The 23033-nt window shown below is 30.8% G+C and overlaps 4 protein-coding genes and 1 long non-coding RNA gene across 7 annotated transcripts; 1 reads left to right on the top strand and 4 right to left on the bottom strand.

Annotated features, from left to right (window-relative positions):
• Positions 1–57: 57 nt before the first annotated feature.
• On the bottom strand, positions 58–10408 carry LOC145759151 (glutathione S-transferase omega-1-like). Of its 2 annotated transcripts, XM_082572911.1 has the most exons (5): positions 10390–10408; positions 1348–1415; positions 1166–1274; positions 856–1075; positions 58–679 (listed from the first exon to the last, which is right to left on the bottom strand). In XM_082572911.1, the coding sequence occupies exons 2-5, from the start codon at positions 1382–1384 to the stop codon at positions 311–313; spliced, it is 735 nt and encodes a 244-aa protein (XP_082429037.1). In that variant the 5' UTR covers positions 1385–1415; positions 10390–10408; the 3' UTR covers positions 58–310. The 2 variants fall into 2 exon arrangements, with proteins under 2 accessions (XP_082429037.1, XP_082429036.1); XM_082572910.1 differs by lacking the exon at positions 10390–10408 and having other exon boundaries at positions 1348–1494.
• Positions 2036–9309, top strand: LOC145758928 (protein CLEC16A-like). Its single transcript, XM_082572622.1, has 22 exons — positions 2036–2145; positions 2260–2388; positions 2822–2955; positions 3099–3247; positions 3410–3515; positions 3633–3756; positions 3828–4014; positions 4168–4215; positions 4318–4416; positions 4575–4659; positions 4774–4878; positions 5214–5351; positions 5561–5683; positions 5888–5997; positions 6208–6252; positions 6370–6417; positions 6541–6669; positions 6766–6886; positions 7084–7232; positions 7368–7489; positions 7638–7777; positions 7919–9309. Exons 1-22 carry the CDS (start codon positions 2081–2083, stop codon positions 8383–8385), a joined length of 2823 nt encoding a protein of 940 aa, XP_082428748.1. The 5' UTR covers positions 2036–2080; the 3' UTR covers positions 8386–9309.
• A 14-nt stretch (positions 10409–10422) lies between the features above and the next one.
• On the bottom strand, positions 10423–14067 carry LOC145759152 (uncharacterized). Of its 2 annotated transcripts, XR_014286510.1 has the most exons (7): positions 13935–14067; positions 13608–13694; positions 13383–13466; positions 12332–12512; positions 10720–11306; positions 10550–10577; positions 10484–10494 (listed from the first exon to the last, which is right to left on the bottom strand). It is a non-coding gene; the product is annotated as an uncharacterized LOC145759152 (long non-coding RNA). The 2 variants fall into 2 exon arrangements; XR_014286509.1 differs by having other exon boundaries at positions 10423–10577.
• A 2433-nt stretch (positions 14068–16500) lies between these two features.
• Positions 16501–22133, bottom strand: LOC145758926 (uncharacterized). The gene is made up of 18 exons (XM_082572620.1): positions 22022–22133; positions 21677–21849; positions 21364–21571; positions 20963–21189; positions 20573–20677; positions 20319–20415; positions 19825–19991; positions 19625–19713; positions 19188–19305; positions 18790–18926; positions 18470–18586; positions 18227–18372; positions 17980–18100; positions 17596–17806; positions 17357–17420; positions 17126–17232; positions 16958–17044; positions 16501–16846 (listed from the first exon to the last, which is right to left on the bottom strand). The coding sequence occupies exons 1-18, from the start codon at positions 22086–22088 to the stop codon at positions 16745–16747; spliced, it is 2343 nt and encodes a 780-aa protein (XP_082428746.1). The 5' UTR covers positions 22089–22133; the 3' UTR covers positions 16501–16744.
• LOC145758927 (transcription factor BTF3 homolog 4-like) lies at positions 22131–23025 on the bottom strand. Its single transcript, XM_082572621.1, has one exon. The coding sequence runs from the start codon at positions 22972–22974 to the stop codon at positions 22531–22533; it is 444 nt and encodes a 147-aa protein (XP_082428747.1). The 5' UTR covers positions 22975–23025; the 3' UTR covers positions 22131–22530.
• Between the last annotated feature and the right edge of the window lie 8 nt (positions 23026–23033).

Genomic DNA, 23033 nt, shown 5'->3' with positions numbered 1-23033 from the left:
ATTTTTGCAATTTTTTTGGTAAGTTATCAAGCTGCATTCCCTATTAAAACAAACAAATAACTCAAAAACTAAATTTATTTAAATTGTATTAGGTTTTCTACAACACCTTATTTGATTTCAAACATAAATAAATACAGATTTAATAAAGTGAATCAATTAAGTAACACTACAGTGATATTACATTGGATGCAAAAGACATGGTTAAAAGAAAATAGTGATTAAAACTTTTCTAGTCGTTTTAATATTGTGGATAAAAGTTTACGAAAATGTATGTCTTATTGTAAATATAAATAAACCCAAAATCAAGTTCTTATTGGTCTACAGTTCCAATATCAAACTTTGGCTTTTTGTCATTAATTCCCTGAACAAAATCACGATGCAATTGATCGCTATGGCGACATGCAATCACAGCAGAATCTTCGCTCATTCTTGCACTGTAGGCAATGATGAGTGGATATTTCTCAACTTCATCTTTGAGGAAAACAAGCATCCGCTCCAAGTGGGGCCACACCATGTAATCTGTAAAGCCGGATTCATCTCCGCAAATGAATGGATATCCAGATTTCTTAAAGTATTCTTCTAGTTTTTCCAACCCTGCATTAAGTTTCTCTCTACCCTGTGTTTTGGCTTCAGTATCATTGTTTGCTGAATAAGCAAATCTATAAAAGCCTTGTGTTGCCTGTGGTTCAAAAAACAAATTTTATTTTTTTTATTTTTCCTTGTAATAAAGGATTATTGGCTTTAAAGCATATTTATATTTTTTTAATTATTTTTAAATACTAATAATCATTTATTGGTTTTAAACTTTTAAAAGTTTGTCCTTCATATTTATCGAACTTAATAAGAGTAACTTACAGTTCCAAATTGACTGAGCACCATTGACTCCTTAGCTTTTCTTACAGGACTTTGAGTCACCAATCTCTTGCCAGGGTAAGTCTCATCCACGTACAGTGCAGTTAAATCAGATTCGAACAAAATATCTCCGTTTATCTCCAAAGAGGGAACTTTGCCGCCAGGATTAATTTCAAAATACCATTCTGGCTTGTTACTTAGGTTGATGTTAACTGTCTCATGCCTGTTTACAATACATTGAGTTAAAAAATGCAATAAAAATGGAATTTTAAGGTCATAAATATATGTAATAACCTAATGAGATGGGACTCACTTTACATTTTTTGCAGCCAATACAAGTTTAAGACGTTGTACGTAAGGACAAAATTTCATTCCATAAACTCTCAACACATCTTTACCAGGTGGTCCAGGCCTTGTAGAACCTTTTAAAGATATTAAATTAAACATATAAAAGTTTTTATCTAGTTTTCATTCATTAAAAAACAAAATATTTACCAGTTTCAAAATGTTTCGTATTTCCCATACCAGCCATGTTTACAAATATTAAATTTATTCACGTAAAGCTAAGTTAAAACAAAATGTTAAATGAGGTTAAAATTTTCAGTTGGCTTTTATAAACATCCAGAAAAGACGTTTTTTTAATGATTTGTTTGATTTTCTATTAAATTTAAATATCATTTTTTGCAATGTCACGATGACTTATACGCATAACAATGACGTTACAGTTTTTGCAATTTTTGGCGAGTCATGAAACTAAATTTTTGGATAAAATAAACAAATATAATTATTTAAATTTTATAAAGTTATTTATTAATTTTTAATTAAAATAAAATATTTTAAATTATTTGATAATTTGTTTTAGCTTTAAATAGTTTTTATGTTTTTTGTTCCGTTTAAATTATTTTCCGCAATTACCAACGATTTCCGCAATCGCAAATGTGTTCCGCTTTATTCCGCATTTATGTGTTTGTATTTCCTGGAACATTTTTTGTTAACGTTGCAAAAAACTAATAAATAAGCAACGACAAACCACAAAGAAAGGGTTAAAACCCTGTTAATTTTACCAGGTTTAAAGCTGAGACAGATTTTTCTGATTTAAACCTGGCTATATTGTTTTTATTTAACTTGTTAGTTGAGTTTAGGCCAGTAACACATTCGTAAATTAATTTTGTCGTTTTTTTATATAAGAGATGTTTTAACTGAATAATATTAACAAAATAATAGAGAAATGCGGAAGGGTTGGTTTGGTGGTTCTAAACCACCTAAAAATCCTCATTCATTGGAACATTTAAGGTAAAAGTTTTGCTATTTTTTATTTTAGTTTATCCCCAATTTTATATGATGCACTAGTTTTTTAAACCCAATTAAATACAAATATGACTTTTGACAGTTAGGTTTTTTCAACAGATATTTGCATCATATGTTAACTAAGAACCAAACAATCACAGAGGGAAATAAATCTTTTCTTGTCGAAGCTTTGAGGTCGATGTCAGAAATCTTAATTTGGGGAGATCAAAATGATTCCTCGGTTTTTGAGTAAGTTTTTCAGTTAATTATATGCAAAAAACATTCTACCTAAGGTAAAACCCAGTCTGGAAAGTAGGGCAGTGTGCACAAGATTTTTTTTTGCTGAATAAAATGCACGCCTGAAATTGGCAGTTTGCTTGCCTGGCTTTAAAAAAAAATGCAAAATTAAAGCTAAATATGCAAACATAAATCACCCATGCATTATTTTAGCGTGCATATGCAGTCATGCCAATTTTTATGCTTGCACGCACGAGATCTTGTCAAAAACTGCCCTACTTTCAAGACTGGGGTAAAACCTTGACGTAACCTTGTTTAGTTTGTAGTTATACTAAACAGTCACACATGTGAACCTGTGAAATTGAACCAGCAGTCTTGGGATAAAATTAATGTTAAGCAGTTAAAAAAAATTTTCTTTTAATAACAAGATATATTTATTCTCTAGATTTTATTTGGAAAAGAATATGTTTGTGTTTTTCCTTAATATTTTGCAACAAAATCCTGGAAGTTACGTCTGCGTTCAACTTTTACAAACTTTGAATATTTTGTTTGAAAACTTACAGCATGAAACCTCTTTGTGTAAGTTAGTTTTTCTTTTCGCATTTGTATAGAATTTTATTGTAGATGTGACAGTATTCCAAAGGTATTTTTTTGGCGCTTATATAAACACTTATTGACAAGTATATTAATGTGTCGTTTTATAATCAGATTTTTTTTACCAGATTACTTGCTATCGAACAATCATGTTAATGAAGTTATCTGCCATAAATTTGATTTCTCTGATGAAGAAGTTATGGCTTATTACATTTCCTTCTTAAAAACTTTATCCCTCAAGTTGAACCAACATACAATACACTTCTTTTACAATGAGGTTAACTTTTTGCTTTGTGTATTTTGGGATATAAGGCATCATATATTTAGTTGTGATGTTTAGTAGGATTTTAAGTATATATTTTCATTGTTGACATGTTACATACTTAAGTGTCCTTATAAGATAAAGCTAATAACATTAATTATTTTTTTTTGATTACAGCACACAGATGAGTTTGCGTTATACACTGAAGCAATCAAGTTCTTTAACCATTCTGAATCTATGGTTAGAATTGCAACCCGGACTTTAACACTTAATGTTTTCAAAGGTAAAAGTTAAGCAATTCTTTCTAAACTTAAAACTTCAAACGTATAACTGTCTTACTGGAATCTATCCACAACTTCTTTTACAATATAGTTGTTTAAAAACTAATTTTTGTTTCCAGTAAATGATGTTGCTATGCTGAGATTTGTAAAAGACAGAACAGCTGCCCCTTACTTCTCCAATCTGGTTTGGTTTATTGCTAAACATGTGAGAGAGGTGGATCTTTGTGTTCAAGAAAATACAAAGTAATATCTTGTTGGAATTTGTTTATTTTTAAACTAGACAGGTCTTGTTCACAAATAAATTATATTTTTAGTCACCAACATACAGATCGACTTCGTGACTTGGTGGCAGAACACTTGGATCACATGCATTACCTCAATGACATCATAACATTAGAGAACAAATTATTAAATGAAGTATTAATTGATCATCTTTTACAACGATTATTTTTGCCCCTGTATGTAAGGTCTTTAACTGAAGGATTGCCTGTTGAAGATAATGTAAGTGATAAGTTCTTGGGAATAAATATTTATTTGTTATTGAATATAACCTATTTTATTTGTTTAAATTAGGTTAAGATTTATTAGAACTATTGGTTTCAATACCTAGGTTACCTTGTTTTTTTTTCAGTAAATTATTTATTTATTTTGTAGAGCACAACTTTGGTCAGTTCTGTTGTTGGTTTATTTTTGTTGTCTCAGGTAATTTAAATTATTTGTTTTTGTAGATCTTTTAAAACCTTATTATATATACAGCTTAGTAAAAAAATCCATTCATAACCTCATTAATATTTAATGAACCAGGTGTTTCTTATAATTCATTGTGATGCTTTAGTGAACCAATTGGCCGATGTTATTTTCACCAAAAATCTGGCTTATCTGTCTGCCAGCAATACAGGCACAGTAAGTTAAAATAATTTGACTTAAAATAATTTTTAACTAGATTTTAATTAGGTATTTAATTTGTGACAAAATTTTAATAGTCCTGTATTATAATTAAGATTGTAATTTGGCTTTCCATACCCTGAGGATAATTTTAAGTAAATTAATTTTTGTTCTAGCAACCCGAAAGTTTGGAAACTTTATTTTCTGGACAAAAATCAAAATCAAAAAAGAAAACAAAACGACCAAATTACAGAGATTATGGTTAGCATATAAATAATTTATTTCATGTAAAAAACTAATTTGTGTGAATTCTTAAGGCTTTACAGGCAGAAATTAGTGATGCCACTAATTGTTTTACAAATATACTTCATTTAGATTCTGAGGAAGAAGGAGAAGAATTATCTGGCAACTCTGAATTTCATGAACTTGATAAATTACCCAAAGGGGCTCCAAGTGATTTGTTTCAACCAGATTCAACTGGTATTTAATTACTCATTGAATTAAAACTTTGATATGTTATTGATGTGGTATGGTCTCAACAGGATTGTGGAGTCATGTATGTTGTCCAGTTCTAGACAAAACATAATTACACTACGATCCTTCTAAATTTTTTTCTATGGTATACGGTCCTCCTAAATTCTCTCCTACAGTGAACCGAACGTTGTTTTGTTTAGAGTCAGACAACATACGTGATCTGAATTGTGTATGGTTTGTAAAAAGTAAAACTCAAACTAATAATGTTTCAAAGCTAGATGTAGAAATGGTTAAGTATGTTAGAAATCTTATCCAAATCAGAATCTTTTTTTTTTGTTTAGATAACGAAAACGAACAAAATTCATCTCAGAATAGCCGTCCATTTTTAGATACGATTTACAGTGCTTTAAACTGTACTGAAAATGACCACAGTGCCCTGTTTGCTTTGTGTTTGTTGTATGCTATGCTTAACAATAAAGGTAAAGCTTTCATATTTGGTGTAAAGTATTTTAGAGTAACTATAATGCATATAAATATAAAATAAACACTTCAAATTTACCTGCTTTTTCATTTTATGCTTTTTGTAGGATCGGGTAAGATAAATTATTTTTTGTTTGTTTTTGTGCTTTTTTTTACAACTATCCTGACATCAAAATTTAAATAATTATATTCTTATAACAATGTTCAGGCATTAGTTCATCTTTAAAAGCTGTGATGGAGTTGAAAGATAATCCAGAAAAGAGTGAAAATTCCTACAATCATTGGCTCATTGAAAGACTTTTAAGGATTGTAAGCAAAGCTGTTAAACCAGGTTCTTACTCTAATTTATTACTCCTTACTTTCTACTCCCAAGTTGTGTAAATTTTCAATTCTTAGTTTATTTATCAACTTGTTTCTAGTGTAATGAAAGTAATAAAACCTGAGGTCCTTATGTTAAATTTTACAACCTAATGTTAGAGAATTTTATTGCTAATTAAATATTGGATAGAACCTTACTCAATATTAATATATCTAGACAACCGCATCAGATTGGCCACCATGAAAATGGTTTCACTTTTATTAAAGCACTTGGGTATGGATGGGAAAGAATGTATTTTATTGGAAAGTCATCTTGCTTGTATTGAGGTGAATATTGATTTTGTATTTGGTTAATTAAAGCTTAAATATATGGGTTCCATTTGTGATATAGATTAAGGGTTGATTTCTCCTCTCTTTAGTTTGTTGGCATTTTTTTGCAACCCTTGAATTTGTTTTTGTTTAATTTTTATGGTTTATGTTAACTGTGTTGTTTTGTAATTGTTTTAAACCAGAGCTAAATATGTTTTTATATTTTAGCAATCAAGATATGAGTGCATGAAGTCTCTACAGAACGCTTTAAAGGTAACACAATACTTAAAGAATTACAACCAACTACATAAATTAAATACTTATCTCAACTTCTATAAGAGCAACAATTTCCATTAATATTGGCCATAAACTAAATAATCTTTTTCCTAGGAGGAAATGTTTTTGGATATTTTTGAGGATGAATACAGAACTTTACAGGTAAACATTTGATTTTAGTTTAGTAATTTTGTTAAGGAGACAAAGATTCTGGGTTTAATTCTTACTGCTTTTATGTTGTAGCACTTATTTCTACTTAAATATTTTTAATTAATTTTTGTTTAGAGCAAACCACTGAATGTTGAATATTTGATGATGGATTCCTCCTTACTTCTCCCCCCAACTGTTACTCCACTGACTGGAATTGAATTCTCTAAAAGGTTGCCTTGTGGCCCAGATGAACAAGTTAGAAAGGTGGACAAACAATTTCCCATCCCCTCTATTAAAACTATATTCCTACCACCCAAACTTAAAAATATTGTTTGACCTACTTTTTACCTTTTTGTACAGACAATTGGAATGTTTTTTGTGTTACGAGATCTCTCTTTAACTTTTTGCAAGGAGGTTGAAACCCAGTTACCTTTAACTCGACAACAAGATCTTATTCACACAAACGATAAACTTGACTTAAGTGAGTTTTTATTCAACTTATTATTGGCTGTTTAACAGTGAGGTTTGCTAAGTTGATTTGGTTCTCAGCATTTTTATTGGCTTCATTTCATTTAAATCATTTATTTGCTGATTAATTTTGGATTCAATTAACAAAACTAAAATACTGCTTAACCCTCACTTAGCCTAAGTTTAAAATAATAAAACCTTTTGTTACAGATAACAGCGATATTATTGGTTGTACAATGACAATTAACAACACGAAACAACGAAGGTTTTTGGTGGTTGATTTGTATCAGTTGATTCTTGTGGAACCTGACTCTAAAAAACTTGGCTGGGGGGTCGTTAAATTTGCTGGATTTTTACAGGTTCTTAAAACTTAGTTTCAAGGTTCTAAACAATCTAAAGTCTAACATAATTGCCAAAGGGGTTAACGTTAAACCTTGTTTGTAATATATCGTGACACCATTTATGTTAATTTTAATGTTATCAATTTGTTAAAGGATGTAGAAGTGACAACAGACACAGATGATAGTAGAAGCTTACATGTCAGCATCCATAAACCATCTGGGATGAGAAGAACTCCAATTCTATCAAATAAGTTCATCTTTGATGATCATATTCGGTATACTACTTGTTCTTATTATATGTTTGTATATGTAAAAACAAAACTTGCAGCCAACACATTCTTGCCTTGTTTACCTTGGTTTAAATTTTTAAGTGCTGGTTTTTTATTTTAGTTGTCCTCTCAAATTTTTTTTATGTTTTTTAAGTTGTATGGCTGCCAAACAAAGACTTACCAAAGGTCGAATGAGGGCACGCCATTTAAAGTGTAGAAGAATTTCAGTTTTGCTTGATTTGCCACTTCCTTCTGATGATGATCCCTGTGCTTCAAGTTATTTATTGAACACCGGTAATTTTATTAAAAGTTTTAAAAAGTTGGGTTGCCACTGATGTTATATTTGACGAATCTCTTATTTCTGTCATGCAAAAGCAAGCTCCATTTTAGTTGTTAATAGGACAAGGATTTTTTAAAGTTTAATATCTTTTACAGGATTTCAAACTCCTCGGGGAAACCAGTTCCGAGCTTTTGCTGAACGTGATTTCTCCCAAACCCCAACTGCCCGAGTTCACCCACTTTTGAAGCGACCCGGCCATGCCGCCGTTCGTGACACAGGTAACTCACCAAACCGTGGCACAAGAATAGGAAGTCTCGGTCTCCCAGTAGCACAAAGAGTTACTACTTCTGTTGAGACATCAAATGTTACAACTCCTAGTCAAGAGGCCGGCTGTTCACAACAGGTTATAACTTCTACACCAGATATTTCTGATGTCACAAACCCTTCTTTAAGTTCTCCAATACATGTTACAACTTCTACTCCGGGAAGCCCTAAAGTGAATAACGTGACAGAATTTCTTCCTTTAGAAGAACAAGGTCTTGAAATGAAAGATGAAAATATTTCTACGGATTATGAAGTTGCTCAAGATGCTGTTTCACTTAATTCATTAAACTTGGACTAAAACAAGGTACAAGGTATATTATTAATTATTGTAAATACTTTTCTACTTTTATATAATTATTGGTAGACTTATTACGTTAGTTTGTCAGTAGCAAGACCTATATTTAAGCCTAATGATAATCAGCTTTATGACAGTTAACATTTGTTTTTGTTCCTCGTGTAAGATGAAAAAATTGACAGATAATTTGTTAAATATTTAAACCTTGTTTTAAGTTGTATTTGTTTTAACTTTTGTGGTATTTAAACTTACACTAGCTAAAGCATACAAGTTATATTGTTTTTTGGCCACTGTGCTAAGGCAGCATTTGAATCTAAAACAATGTAAATGAAAATATTGCTTTAAAATGTAGCAAGTTAATATATTTCTCGTGCTTGTATTCTGTTTTAAGTGATTTAGTTAAAGATATGTAAACGGTGCAATATGATTGTTATATTATTTTGTTTTTAGTAATCTATGTAAAGTTAGTCCGTTAATACAATTGGTAATTTGAAAAAAACTTTTTAGTCTTTGTTTTTGTTGCATTATATAAGTCATGCTGTAGCATAATGTTTGTTGTTTAGCTATACTTTTATTGTCTGTTAGTTGAATTTAACTTTATATATTCTTCAATCAGGCTGGGAAATAAGCTAACTTAATCTCGTAATAAAAATTTAGAAAAACCGTAGTTTGTTATTTTATTGTTCTAAATGACATGCAGCAGAGTTCAATCATAGATCTGTATATCTAGTTGGAAAAGACATTACTTAGAGCTAACCTCTAAGAGCTAACATCTAAAAGCTAACCTCTAAGAGCTAACCTCTAAGAGCTAACCTCTAAGAGCTTACCTCTAAGAGCTTACCTATAAGAGCTAACCTCTAAGAGCTAACCTCTTAGAGCTAATTACCAAAAATAGGCAATTTATTTTTATACCTCTTAGAGCTAACCTCCAAGAGCCAACCTCTAAGAGCTTACCTCTAAAAGCTAACCTCTAAGAGCTAACCTCTAAGAGCTAACCTCTAAGAGCTAACCTCTAAGAGCTAACCTCAAAGAGCTAACCTCTAAGAGCTAATTACCAAAAATAGGCAATTTATTTTTATACCTCTTAGAGCTAACCTCTAAGAGCCAACCTCTAAGAGCCAACCTCTAAGAGCCAACCTCTAAGAGCCAACCTCTAAGAGCCAACCTCTAAGAGCCAACCTCTAAGAGCTAACCTCTTAGAGCTAATTACCAAAAATAGGCAATTTATTTTTATACCTCTTAGAGCTAACCTCTAAGAGCCAACCTCTAAGAGCTTACCTCTAAAAGCTAACCTCTAAGAGCCAACCTCTAAGAGCTTACCTCTAAAAGCTAACCTGTAAGAGCTAACCTCTAAGAGCCAACCTCTAAGAGCCAACCTCTAAGAGCTAACCTCTAAAAGCTAACCTCTAAGAGCTAACCTCTAAGAGCTAACCTCCAAGAGCTAACCTCCAAGAGCTAACCTCCAAGAGCTAACCTCCAAGAGCTAACCTCCAAAAGCTAACCTCCAAGAGCTAACCTCTAAGAGCTAATTACCAAAAATAGGCAATTTATTTTTATACCTCTTAGAGCTAACCTCTAAGAGCTAATTACCAAAAATAGGCAATTTATTTTTATACCTCTTAGAGCTAACCTCTAAGAGCTAATTACCAAAAATAGGCAATTTATTTTTATACCTCTTAGAGCTAACCTCTAAAAGCTAACCTCTAAGAGCTAACCTCTAAGAGCTAATTACCAAAAATAGGCAATTTATTTTTATACCTCTTAGAGCTAACCTCTAAAAGCTAACCTCTTAGAGCTAACCTCTAAGAGCTAATTACCAAAAATAGGCAATTTATCTTTATACCTCTTAGAGCTAACCTCTAAAAGCTAACCTCTAAGAGCTAACCTCTAAGAGCTAACCTCTAAGAGCTAACCTCTAAGAGCTAACCTCTAAGAACTAACCTCTAAGAGCTAATTACCGAAAACTTTATCATGTTCATTGAAAATTGAAAACTGTACCAAACTTACTTAACTTTAAAGTTTTCCTTTCATCATGTTGACTTTCTTTGACTAGGTGGATTGTTGTCTAACTAAGGAAAAGTAGTGGAAGTTGACATCAGTAGCTGAAGTTTACTAAAAATATAAAAATAAAATTATACATTTAAAAAATGTAACAAATAATATTTACCTTATCTTTTCCCTTTCTCTGCACCATTCTGTAAATATAAAATAACAAAATTAGTATTAAAACAAGAAAATAAATAAAATTTATTTGTTGGTAATAGTGTAATAAATGTTTTATTATTATATATACGTTAAATAAAATACAAATAAAAACATAAAACTTCATTAACTTACTGAAAACTAAACGTTGTATCAAAAAAATGGCGTCGGTTCTTCCCGTTCGCTTTCAGCAAAACTTTATATGTTACAACCGTTTAAGTAGATGATGTAGCTCTTCATATGTTACAACCGTTTAAGTAGATGATGTTATCAAAATGTTACAACCGTTTAAGTAGATGAAGTAGCTTTTCAAATGTTACAATCGTTTAAGTAAAAGATTTTAAGAAGGGCGTGTAGCTCAGTGGTAAGACGCTGATCTACGAACGTATAGAGCTCGGGTCCGAAGCCGAGTCTTGACATTTTTAAAAAATTATTTTTTAATTTGCAACGTATAATTTAATTTTCGCAACAATATTTTCAGTTGTCAGTTGGCCTTGTGGTTGTGTCCGTAGGACGTTGTTGTGTTGTCGTTGTTGTCATGTGGTTGTCAGGTTCAAATCTCGGCAGAGATGGTTGTTGTGTCCGTAGGACATCAGTTGTGTCCGTTGGACATTGGTTGACGTTGGTTGTGTCCGTAGGACAACAAAGGCAGAAATAGAAACAGATAGAAAATCTTTTTTCAATTTTTTTTTCTTACACGACTAAATAGTTTAGGTTCGAATCTAGGCAGAGAGAGGTAAAATTAGTTAGTAGATATAATATAGTCAGTTAATTCAGTAATACAAAAAATAGAAGTTAAATCAGATAAGACAAAGAAAAAAAATTTTAAATCAGAAATACAAAAAAAAAACTTTTTTTTAAAGATCGATTTTCTAAAATTGCGAATTTTTTGAAAATCTCGAAAAATGGTCAAAAAACGCTGAAAATCGGCAAATTTGGCCATTTTTGTGCTTTTTTTCGCACAAATTGTTAAATTACTCGAAACCCACACAAGATAGAGCAATGGGACCACATTTATTCGATTCAACGCCCCCTAATACACATTCTGACAAAGTTTGGGGCAATTTGGGGTCAATTATTTTTTGAAATTTGGGCCGAAAATTTTCGACGTGTACTACTAGCAAGCAAAATTTTCAAAATTCGCCCAAAAAAAAAATTCAATTAAAAATCGCTGAAATTTTATGTGCACAACCGCAGAGAAAAACCAATTTAAATTAACCAAAAATAAATCAAAAAAATCTTAAAATAAAGATTTTATAAAACTTTTATTAAAATATTATGACGTCATAGAACCGTGGGAAAAACAATTTTTTTCGCGAAATTTTGTCACATTATAAATTACGGGATGTAGATATAAAAAAATTTAATCTTAGATTTCAAATCGTTTTAGTTTTTTCATAAATTAATATTTTGTAAAAAAATTTAAAAAAAATTTATCGCATAAACCTACGCGTCCGAGATTTGAACTCGAGAAGTTAGATAGAGTCTATAGACTACGACCTCAACCACTAGGCTACGTGACCACATTTAAAACTTTGCGAGAAAATAAATCTAAGCCAGAAAACGAACTCCGCCAATATAAAAAGAAAAAACGCGGAATGCGAAATGCCTCAATACCTTTTTTTTTTATGTTTCTTTTTTTTTTACGATTATGTTTTGTCAAAATTAACGTTTATTAATTTATTTTTTTCGCAAAAAATTAACAGGTCGAAAGGTCACGCAAAGACATAAAACTTTATTAACTTACTGAAAACGAAACGTTGTATCAAAAAAATGGCGTCGGTTCTTCCCGTTCGCTTTCAGCTCGACTTTTGGTCACGTGTTTACACTTTGCGTAGGATCACGAGTTCACGCGTACTTCTGGTCACGTGCCAACGCGTAACTTCTGGTCACGGGATCATGTTTGAAGCTTGAGAAAAAGTCGAAATCTTTCAGAACAAAAATGTTTATTTATTTTAAATACATTTTTTTTAGACTTTTTTATTCAACTAAATAACCGAACATTTTATACCCGTGTTAAAACATCTCGCACGGGAATTTGTAAACAACGATCTCTCTTTTCTCCTTAACCCAACAGCTGTTGAATATTTTATTTAATATAATTTATCCTCGATGGGAAATTTAAACAGTCTTAAAATACTTTTGTAAGCTTTGTTTAAAAAGCAATTTCGTTTAATAATCAAAACACGAGTGTTATATATCCTTGCTATAAATTAACTTGTTTAAAAAACGTGATTTTAAGACATTTAAATGACATATAGATGACTTTTTTTTATGCAAAAACTGTCAAAATAATTTTTTTTAATTTTTCGTTTTTTTGCTAGATTGCACGGGAACATTTTTTTTTTTTTATCTTTTGATCAACCACATTGGATTTATTATATATTTATGGTTTAAAAGCTTTGTAAATCGCATTTTTTTAAATAAAGGTACAAATACAAGATAGTTTTAAAACAATATTTAAGTATATGGGGTTATTAATTCCTAAGTAAACTATAATAACCGGCAACTTGGTGTAGTGGTAAAACACTTGCTACACCACACATGAAGTCGTGGGTTCATTACCCATGCTGTAGTGCCCTTGAGTAAGAAGCTATAAACGGCACAAACTCCTGCTGAGCCAGCACTTAGCAGCATAATTAATTATGGGGCAATTATAATCTATATAATATCCAAAACTGCCACAGGCAACCGAGACTGGTTCGGAGTAACTAATATTACTCTATGTTTAAGTCGTGCATTTGACTTTTCCACATCGGGGGTAAAGATATATACGAAAAAAATAAAAAATAACATACCATGGCAACATACAATCTGCACCAGATCACAATCCATTTTAAATCCAGATGCCTCCATGCACTTAATAGTTTCGTTATGTTAAACTGTAATGATAGTCAACATGTCAAATAATAGAATATTTAATTTAAAGCAAGCATATAGTAAAGCTATAAAAATATTGCACACAAATAAATACAAATTAAAAATAGTACAATATTTAAGATGTAAACATTAATTCTCCTTACCTTAAACTTTAAATCCATCTGTGACCTTTTAGCACTGAATATCAACATAGTACATGGTCATCATGTGACATAAACCTTGTCTTGCATCTGTAAAAATAATCACAAACTATTCCATATAAGTGAAATGTGTAAAAATATTGTCACAATTTATTGCCTTTATTTAGGAACCCAAAGCTTTAACAACAAATTACAAGAGTTTTTCTATGAACTGTAAAGTTCAATATTATTGCTTTCTAGTCTGAAAGTTTAAGCACAATAATTAGCTAATTTAAACTAAAAATACACAATAGATCTGTAGATGTAAAATTTAAATTTTAAATGCTGTACCTTTCGTCCAATATCAGTACTCCAGCGTTGGTAGATGACTCACAAGATAGAAAAAGCACAAAACTAACTTGTAAAAGTTTTAATTTATTCATTTCTACCCTTTATTAATGTTTAAACGAATGTTAGGCTATTTTCACTTAAACATATTCGTCGAAATCAGATTTACGTCAATGAAGGCCAAATTTACTTAAACACATCAGTTGGAGTCATAATTACGTCACGAACTACAGTTAATCATAGGCGCCAGAATTTACAAATTTTGCAATTGGGTAGGCTAAATATTATCATAGGCGCCAAAATTTTGCAATTGGGTGGGCTAAATTGTTTTTAATGTTGATTTTGGAGGTTTTTAATCATTTTAATTAACTCTTTTAACGTTTTTTATTTATATTATAATATTTTTAGTTTTATAAAAGTTATTTTATACTATTTTATAGCTTTATTTAAAGAAATTATTTTATCCTCACCGAAAGTAGGCCTCGAATTGGTTGGTTTTGGTTTTATCGAAATTTAAACAGTTTAAAACAAACAAAATCTAGTAAAATACATGTAAGTAATTATAATAACATTTAAAACTAACAAATATAGCTTAAAAACAACTTAAAAAAACAATATGTAAGTTAATTCAATACAGTCGCCTATTTAAATTGAGGATAAATAATAAACAGCTCTTGTTCATCATCTCGCGGTCAACAAAATTAAAGTTTAGAAAAAAGCTCAAAAATAAAATTGCTCTGGTTCATCATCTTGCGGTTAAAAAATTAAATTTGGGTTATGACCGAAATGTGTACACTAATTATTTAAATTTGGGTTATGACCGAAATGTGTGTCAAAAATAAAATTGCTCTGGTTCATCATCTTGCGGTAAATTATTTAAATTTGGGTTATGACCGAAATGTGAACACTAATTATTTAAATTTGGGTTATGACCGAAATGTGTGTCAAAAAAAAAATTGCTCTGGTTCATCATCTTGCGGTCGAAAAATTAAATATGGGTTATGACCGAAATGTGTACACCGATTATTTAAATATGTGTTATGACCGAAATGTGAACACTAATTATTTCAATTTGGGTTATGACCGAAATGTGTGTCAAAAATAAAATTGCTCTGGTTCATCATCTTGCGTTCAAAAAATTAAATATGGGTTATGACCGAAATGTGTACACCGATTATTTAAATATGGGTTATGACCGAAATGTGAACACTAATTATTTAAATTTGGGTTTTGACCGAAATGTGTGTCAAAAATAAAATTGCTCTGGTTCATCATATTGCGGTCAAAAAATTAAATATTTAAATATGGGTTATGACCGAAATGTGTACACTAATTATTTAAATATGGGTTATGATCGAAATGTGTACACTGATTATTTAAATATGGGTTATGATCGAAATGTGTACACTGATTATTTAAATATGGGTTATGATCGAAATGTGTACACTGATTAATTAAATATGGGTTATGACCGAAATGTGTACACTAAATATTTAAATATGGGTTATGACCGAAATGTGTACTCTAAATATTTCAATATGGGTTATGACCGAAATGTGTACACTAATTATTCAAATATGGGTTATGACCGAAATGTGTACACTAAATATTTCAGAATGGGTTATGATCGAAATGTGTACACTAAATATTTAAATATTGGTTATGACCGTAATGTGTACACTAATTATTTAAATATGGGTTATAACCGAAATGTGTACTAATTATTAATAATAAGGGTTTTGACCACAATGTGTACAGTATTTATAAAAGCCGTTATTACTTGGATGTGTACCTTAATTCTAATATGGGTAGTGACCACAATGTGCAGAAAACAATTGATTTTAAGACCACTCCTAACAAATGAACCGAGAAACATTGTGGCACTTCTATTTGAATTAAATAAGCAACTTGATTATTTTTGAGGTTTCGGCAGAGTTCTCATGTACTTGCAAATAATCGACAACATCACCTCATCAGCTCCTCCTCCTTTAGAAAGTAACCTCATGTCCCTGTTCAACAATAAAAAAATAATTTTATTTTGAATCGAGTTTAAGAAATTGACAAAAAGTTGGTATAGGTCACATTTAACTGTACATTCTTGATACAAGGGTTTCGTTGGTGTAGCCCATACCCCCTAATATTGCATACAACAGTCACAAGTCTCCCCATTTTTAACCATCTCGTAGAATCCAAGTCTATCACACCATGACCTTTTAAATGCAAGTCTAAAAAAATTTAAAGATGATTTATGTTGTGCTAAAGTTGACTTGGAAGAATAAAAGCGATGCGACTTATTTCAACCAGCTTGAGTGATGAAATACTATTCCACATGCTTACAATATATATTCACCTTGGTTTAAACTAAAGACCTTTTTTTATTTAATTGCCTTACCTCTCTCCCAAAAGGTCATCGAGAAGCTTCTTAAATAAACTTATTTTTGCCTGCAAAACTCGTCAAACCTTTTTGTTCAATTGTTTCTGGCCACTTATTATAACTCTTTTTATTTAAATCAATTTATTTTTACACTAACAACATAAAATATTTTGTATAATGTAATTGTTTCACAGTTTAGATCACAGTGCAATAAAATAAATGATTTTTTAACTTCGCCGAACACTTTATTATCATGTTGGCATAACAGACAAAAGTAAGAAGAGTTAGAAATTCAAGAAGGATAAACTTTTTGGATTCAACACTTTAAATTATTAAATCTTGCAGCTTTTGATACAAAGCCCCCTTAATAAACCAATAATTTTACAAATGTGAACAGTTGCCAATTAACATTTGGTTTTACATAAAGTTCAACTTATTTTCAAGTTTCTAAAGTTGAATTATTTTGTGCATCATTATCGGGCTGTTGTTGAATTATTAATATCCTTCCATCAGGCTTTTTAATTACAATTTCACCATTTTCCTGCAATAAAAAACTTAATTAGTTAAACTAGCAAGAAACGCTCGGGTATTGTAAGTTTCCCTGTTTGTCTTTTTAATTTAATATTATCAGTAATTTAAATAATTATTCAACCTGTATAAAGACAAGGTCGCCAGGTTGTTGAATTTGTTGAAGAATTGTTCCCTCTGGGCCATTTAGGTCGATCGTAGCTCTGTCATTCTATTAAATATCCAAAATAATAAATCATTTTAAACCACATTCCATATAACTTAAAAGAAAGGAATAAAAATGAAAACTCACATTCTGGTTAAGTGGATCTTCTGAACTGCTTGTGTTTGAAACATTGGTGTTGGTGGTTGTATATATTGACTGTGTGTCAGAATTTTCATTTAAGTTTGATGTCCAGGCTAGAAACAGATTAAAAAATTAAAAGTTGTTGGCTATAGTGTTAAATAAATACAATACCATATGATGTTCGGTCCAACTTATAGTACAAAAAAATCTATAAATATAAAAAAACATTATTTTTACCCTTTTCTTCAGTTGAATTTGATTTTTCTGCAGTCTTGGGTTGTATTTGTATAAAAACATTTGCCTAAAAAGTTGAAAAAAGGTTTCAAAAACAGAATAGCGTTGTCTTTAAACCTCAAAACACAAAAGATTTAGTACGAAAGAAAATGTAAAGACCAAAGTTTATAATGCACTTAACAATAACATAGAGCCACATGATTTATGTTTGTAAATTTTAACTCCGTAATTTTAACCACTACCTTAGGTTCCTCCTGTACGGTGGACAAGTTGTCAGAAATATTAACAATTGATGAATTTTCTCCAACCTCCAAATCATTCCCCTGATGTTGTTTAAAATGTTGGTTCAACCCATATCTATCGTGGGTCATGTAATGACAGAGACCACAAACAAATTGTTCACCTGTGTGCTTTCTACGCACGTGGTTGTCTAAGCAGTGTTTCTGAATCGACCTTAATGTAAGGAGTATTGGATTTTTGGCACAAATTGGGTAGCATAACTACTTAGACAAAAGTAATCACACTTATACATCTTAGTCAACTTTATATTTGGTTTGAGTAATAAACTAAGGTCAATAACATTTTAGATTGGTGCACATTTAAACTAAATATAGCTGACAACTTACTTATATTGACAGAATGAACAGGAATATGGTCTCTCATTAGAATGTCTTCTTTTGTGTCGTCGTAGCGAAGATTTATCCGGAGTAGAGTAATCACACTGATCACATTTAAACGGTTTTTCCCCTGAATAACAGTAATGTTTTAAAATATAGTGAACAATAAAGAACAAGTGTCATAACATTAAGCTGATTTTATATATAAAATGTGTGTTAATGTTACCTATCACTAGATGTAAAAAAAACATCATACCAGTATGTAATCTTTTATGGAGAATAAATGATTCTTTGAGTCGAGTTGTGTGCCCACAGAGGTCACAAATAAAAGGTTTAAAATCCATGTGAATTTCCATGTGTTTATCTAAATTCCTTTTGTTTGATAAAACTTTTTGGCAAACACTAAAAAAAAGAAAAAGGGGATGGAAAAATGTAGCAAAAATTTTTAAGTCAATTTGAAAATGTTATTTTTAAGTGCAAAAAGAATTTTAATGTCCACCTGCAAATATATTTCACTTGGTTTTCAGTTTTCTTAATTTTTCCGGCTTCATCCAAACCAGGGCAAACTCTTAAATGAGCGACCATATTTCTTCTATGTTTAAACGACCTTTCACATCTGGAAAAGTTAAGTGCTAGGGTATTTAAATGAGTAGTTTTAAATGATTTTTAAGTTGTAGCACCCTTGTGCATAGAATCTACAGGTCTGGGTTTAACATGCAATCGTAATTAAGTCAAAAAATTGAAAATTTATGAATATTTAACAACAAAAGTTGGTTTAATAAACCTTTGGTTTAATACTAATGTTTATAGTTGACTTACTTAGTGCAAATCCATTGTTTCTTGTTACTGTGTACAAACATATGAGCAGAGAGGTCACTTCTGTTGGCACAACTGAATTCACATTCCGTACATTTGTGAGGTTTTTCTATTCCATGGCTGAACAAATGGTGATACATCTAAAAGAATATTTATTGTAGTTATAACTTAACACAACTTTCATTACTACTACCATTTAGTGGAAGTGCTGTTATAACTATGGCAGCACAAGTTAACATAATTCTAAAACAGCTGGGTAAAAGCTATATAGATATAGAAGCTAAGTAGAGGATCATTATTGTCATTTAAGAAAAAGAAGACTTTAGATTAACTACATAGAACTGTAGTAATAAGTTTAAAAAAAAGTAATTGTACAAGAACAACTTCAACATAACAGTTACCTTAATCCACTGCTTATGAGTGAACTCACAATGATAACATTGATATCCCTTCTCCAGCGTGGTATGACAACGTAGATGAATCTCGTGCACTTTTTCATTTGGAAGTTTTAAACCACATCTTAGTGAGGAAAAGAGTTTATGCATGTGGTTTTAAAGGGTGTTGTAATAGGCTAAGTTTATAATACAACAGTAGGGGTACAAGGTAAGCAGTAGATAAAACTATGTTTTTTAGAGTCTTTTAGTAACATGTAATAAAAAGGTTTATATGGTTGGCTCATAAGGTTTTGTAACATGCAGACAAAATAATCCAATGTGATAACAAAAAGCCCATTTTTTTAGGTACCCAGGGTAAAGGTTTTCTCTGATTTATTTTATTTAGTTACATCCTTTAAGGTTAACAGTTGGTCTACAAGTCTTATAATAAATCTATTTAATACCTTGGACATTTAAGAAGTTGTGTGTTAGCTTCTTTTTCTTCTGTTTCAGGTAACTTCATTAATTTAGGCTCTTTGCTTGTGGTTAAAACCTGGGAACAAATAAATTGATTTAAAATTCTTCCAACAACTTAAGATTGGTAACCAAAAATGTTACAGCTAAAGTACAAAGGGCCATACAACAACAGTTTCAACATTTATACCTCTTTTGCTTTTCTTTTCCTAGTTGTTAGTTTGCGGATTGGTTTAGTTTGAGTTGATATTTCACGACCGAGTAAAACTCCTTCCAAGTTTTCAATTTCTGCCGCAACTTCAAAGTCCAGATCTAACACTGGTTGTTGGTTAAGTATATCTTCAGCTGATGAAAATCCTAAAAAATAAAGTTTGAATATAGAAAATTACCTTAACTTTTATTGTAACACTCACGCGCAAATAAAGTGACAAAAAGTTTGTTAACAATTGTAAAAAAGTTTTTAAAAGTAACACTTTAGGTCACAGCTTTAAATACTAACCAATAGCTCATCCTACAGTTTGAATTTAAATTGTTTTAACAAGGTCGCAACCCTCAACTAATATTTGCTAACGATAATATATCAGTGCACCACAAACGACAGTTTTTTTATTTCAAAGGCCTACAGATAAAGTTTTGCCATTAGGCTACAATATCTATACATTTAAGCCCCGTAATCACCCCCACCTGTTAGGTTGGTTTGTTGTAGGAATGAGTTGTCACCATCCGATAAAAGTTGTACCATAATTTCATCATTCTCTGGTTCAATACTGTCCATCTCAACCTAGTAATAAGACCATTTTAATCTGGTTGACAAATTTAAACAGTAAAAACACACATACACAAACAAAACAATCCACAGATTTTAATATTATTATTACTGCTTGTGTCATAAACTTCTAAGGCAGTTCTTAGTGTATTTAAAACACAACAGAAGTTACCTGTAGCATGGAAGTGATTAAGTTAGGTTGTGAGGTTAATTTTTTAGAAGAATTATCGACAATCAGTTGCTTGATGTCAGTTTTCGGGTCTTCTGTCACAATTATCTAGCAAACAAAAAAGGCATTGTTAAAACTAAAAGTTACTTTAACTATCTTATTTAAATTAAGAAAATAGTTTCGAAAAAAATCTATGTCCTAGGGGGTTCTGATTTCTCTAAATAAGTGAGCAACTTGTAGCAAAGCAGAACTAGCAAAGCAGTGCGATAGATTATGCTATGAAAAACAAGGTTATAGTTAGAAGCGGTAATAACATAGTTGTAAGTATGCATATTGCCAACAATGCCAACCAACCCTATTTAAAGATTTTTCTCTAATAAAACAATCACTTACCACTTGATTTTCAAAATTATCGTCTGCAACATCCGAATTATTCTCATTGTCTGTTGAAATAATCGCAGTTACAGTGTACGGAGTATTTTCCTGCTCAATTATTTTCTCTTCCATTTCCTCGATAATTTCTTTCGTCTTTTCAACTTTTTTGTTGGTTTTTGATAAGGTGTTTCCCCCAACCACAAAACTTCGAATCATTTCTTCAGATAATTCAGAAGGAGATATATCTAAAAGAAAGAATTATTTAATATTATCTGTTTATGACAGTCAACAACATATTAAAAAGTTTAAGTAAGTGTGTTGGGGATAAGATTAATCCTTTATTTTTGTTGACAATTGGCAATACATGCGGTAAAACCAGTGTTAGAAATGGAATAGTGCAAATATTTTTTATATCTCACCTTGTTGATCACATTTATCAGCAATTAAATTATTACTGAGATTATTTTGTTGGATTTCATTTCCATCCACAATTGACATTAAAGTTGATTCACTCGCAGTTGACACTGAGTTGTAATAAGGTAAAGGAAGTCCAATAACGTTCGAGAAATTTTGTAGCAACAACATTTTGGGATTTTCTGGAACAGACAAACTCTCTGCAACTGAATCCTAAAAATTTGGTTTTTGTTAAATTCAAGATCGTAATTTAAGTTAACTTAAGCAACTTTTCTTGCAAAATTTTAAAGTGCAGTTTTTTTAAAAAAATTACTGGACCTGGGGTTTGAACTGAAGATCTGAGATGTCTCCAGCAGTGACACTGTAAACTCCCTCCTCTGCCAAGTCCTCACTTGGATTGGATGCAAATAAATACATTGGTACACTGGAGGGCACCACTGTCACATCATTTAAATGTTGATTTGCTAGCAGTGGTGTGTTTTTGACAACAACTAAAATTTAGAGTTTTTATTTATTCAAAATTGTTAATAAATGGACTCGTACAACTCGGGACTGGCACAAGTAATGTTTAAATATCTTAAACTGTAACAAGTATATGGAAAGCAAGGTACATGATATACTTTAAGTTTAAGAACACAATTAAATAAATCAATATTAAAATACCATCTGTTAAAGTGGATTCTTGTGAAGTGGTGCCCAATAAACTTTCATTCTTCTTCGAAAAATCCATTTTTAAATTTAACAAATCACATTTAACCTAGTTTTATCTAAATCTGCAAGCATTAAATCCCAGTTGTTATTCACACAGTAATATTTATACAGCACAAAAAATAATCCAAGAACTTTTTTACAATTTCAAATATTATTTTATATTGACACAATTTATATTTTATTTTACTTTAAACACTTTTTAAAATAGAAAAAACATAATTTTGAAATGCTTTTAACTTTTTTTACAAAAACCACAAACACAAAAATGCAGCAATGTGAAATGGTTTTAAACATTTTAAAACATTTAAACTTAAACAATTTAGAAATAGTCAAAAACTAAGAGTGGGAAAAATAAAACTTTCAAATTCTATAATACCGTGTTCGTACAAATTATGAAATACAAAAAACTTTTAGTTGTTTAAATGTGAAATTTGCTGTAAAAATTGTCATTGTTTATTTTTTTAGTAGTTTTCATCTTTTGAGGCTTCATCAAAATCAGCACTGATCTCTGGCACATCATCCAAAACTCCATTCTCGGGTTTCATATTTGCAGCAGCCAATGTTTTCAAGTTATTGATATTATCAGCTCCAAGTTGGTTCAAAATACTCGGCAACATTTCTCGAAGATTTTTGTTCTCAGCGTGACCAGTCACAGCAAAAGTATTTGCAGCCGGTGATGCTTGAACTTTTGGGTTGTTAAAATGAATAACTGTCCCGTCATCTTTTATCATATTAACCTCTTCAATACCAGGGATGTTGTTAACTGCCAACTTTTTTAGGGAACTTTGTAATTTCTTGTCATCGGTTGTTGCGGTTCGGTGAATCACCTTCTTCTTTCTTCTCGCTGAGCCTTTACCACCGATACGAACATTTTCTTGAAGTTTTTGTAATTTTTCGATATTCATTTTTTATTTTAAAATTTATTTTTATTAAAAAGTTTATGTAAATTTTAGCCTGCTAATAA

Source organism: Corella eumyota, chromosome 7 (genome assembly GCF_963082875.1).
Source record: "Corella eumyota chromosome 7, kaCorEumy4.1, whole genome shotgun sequence".
Taxonomy (NCBI): domain Eukaryota; kingdom Metazoa; phylum Chordata; class Ascidiacea; order Phlebobranchia; family Corellidae; genus Corella; species Corella eumyota.
Note: the sequence above shows the minus strand (reverse complement) of the source record. Positions and strands in the feature narration are given on the sequence as shown.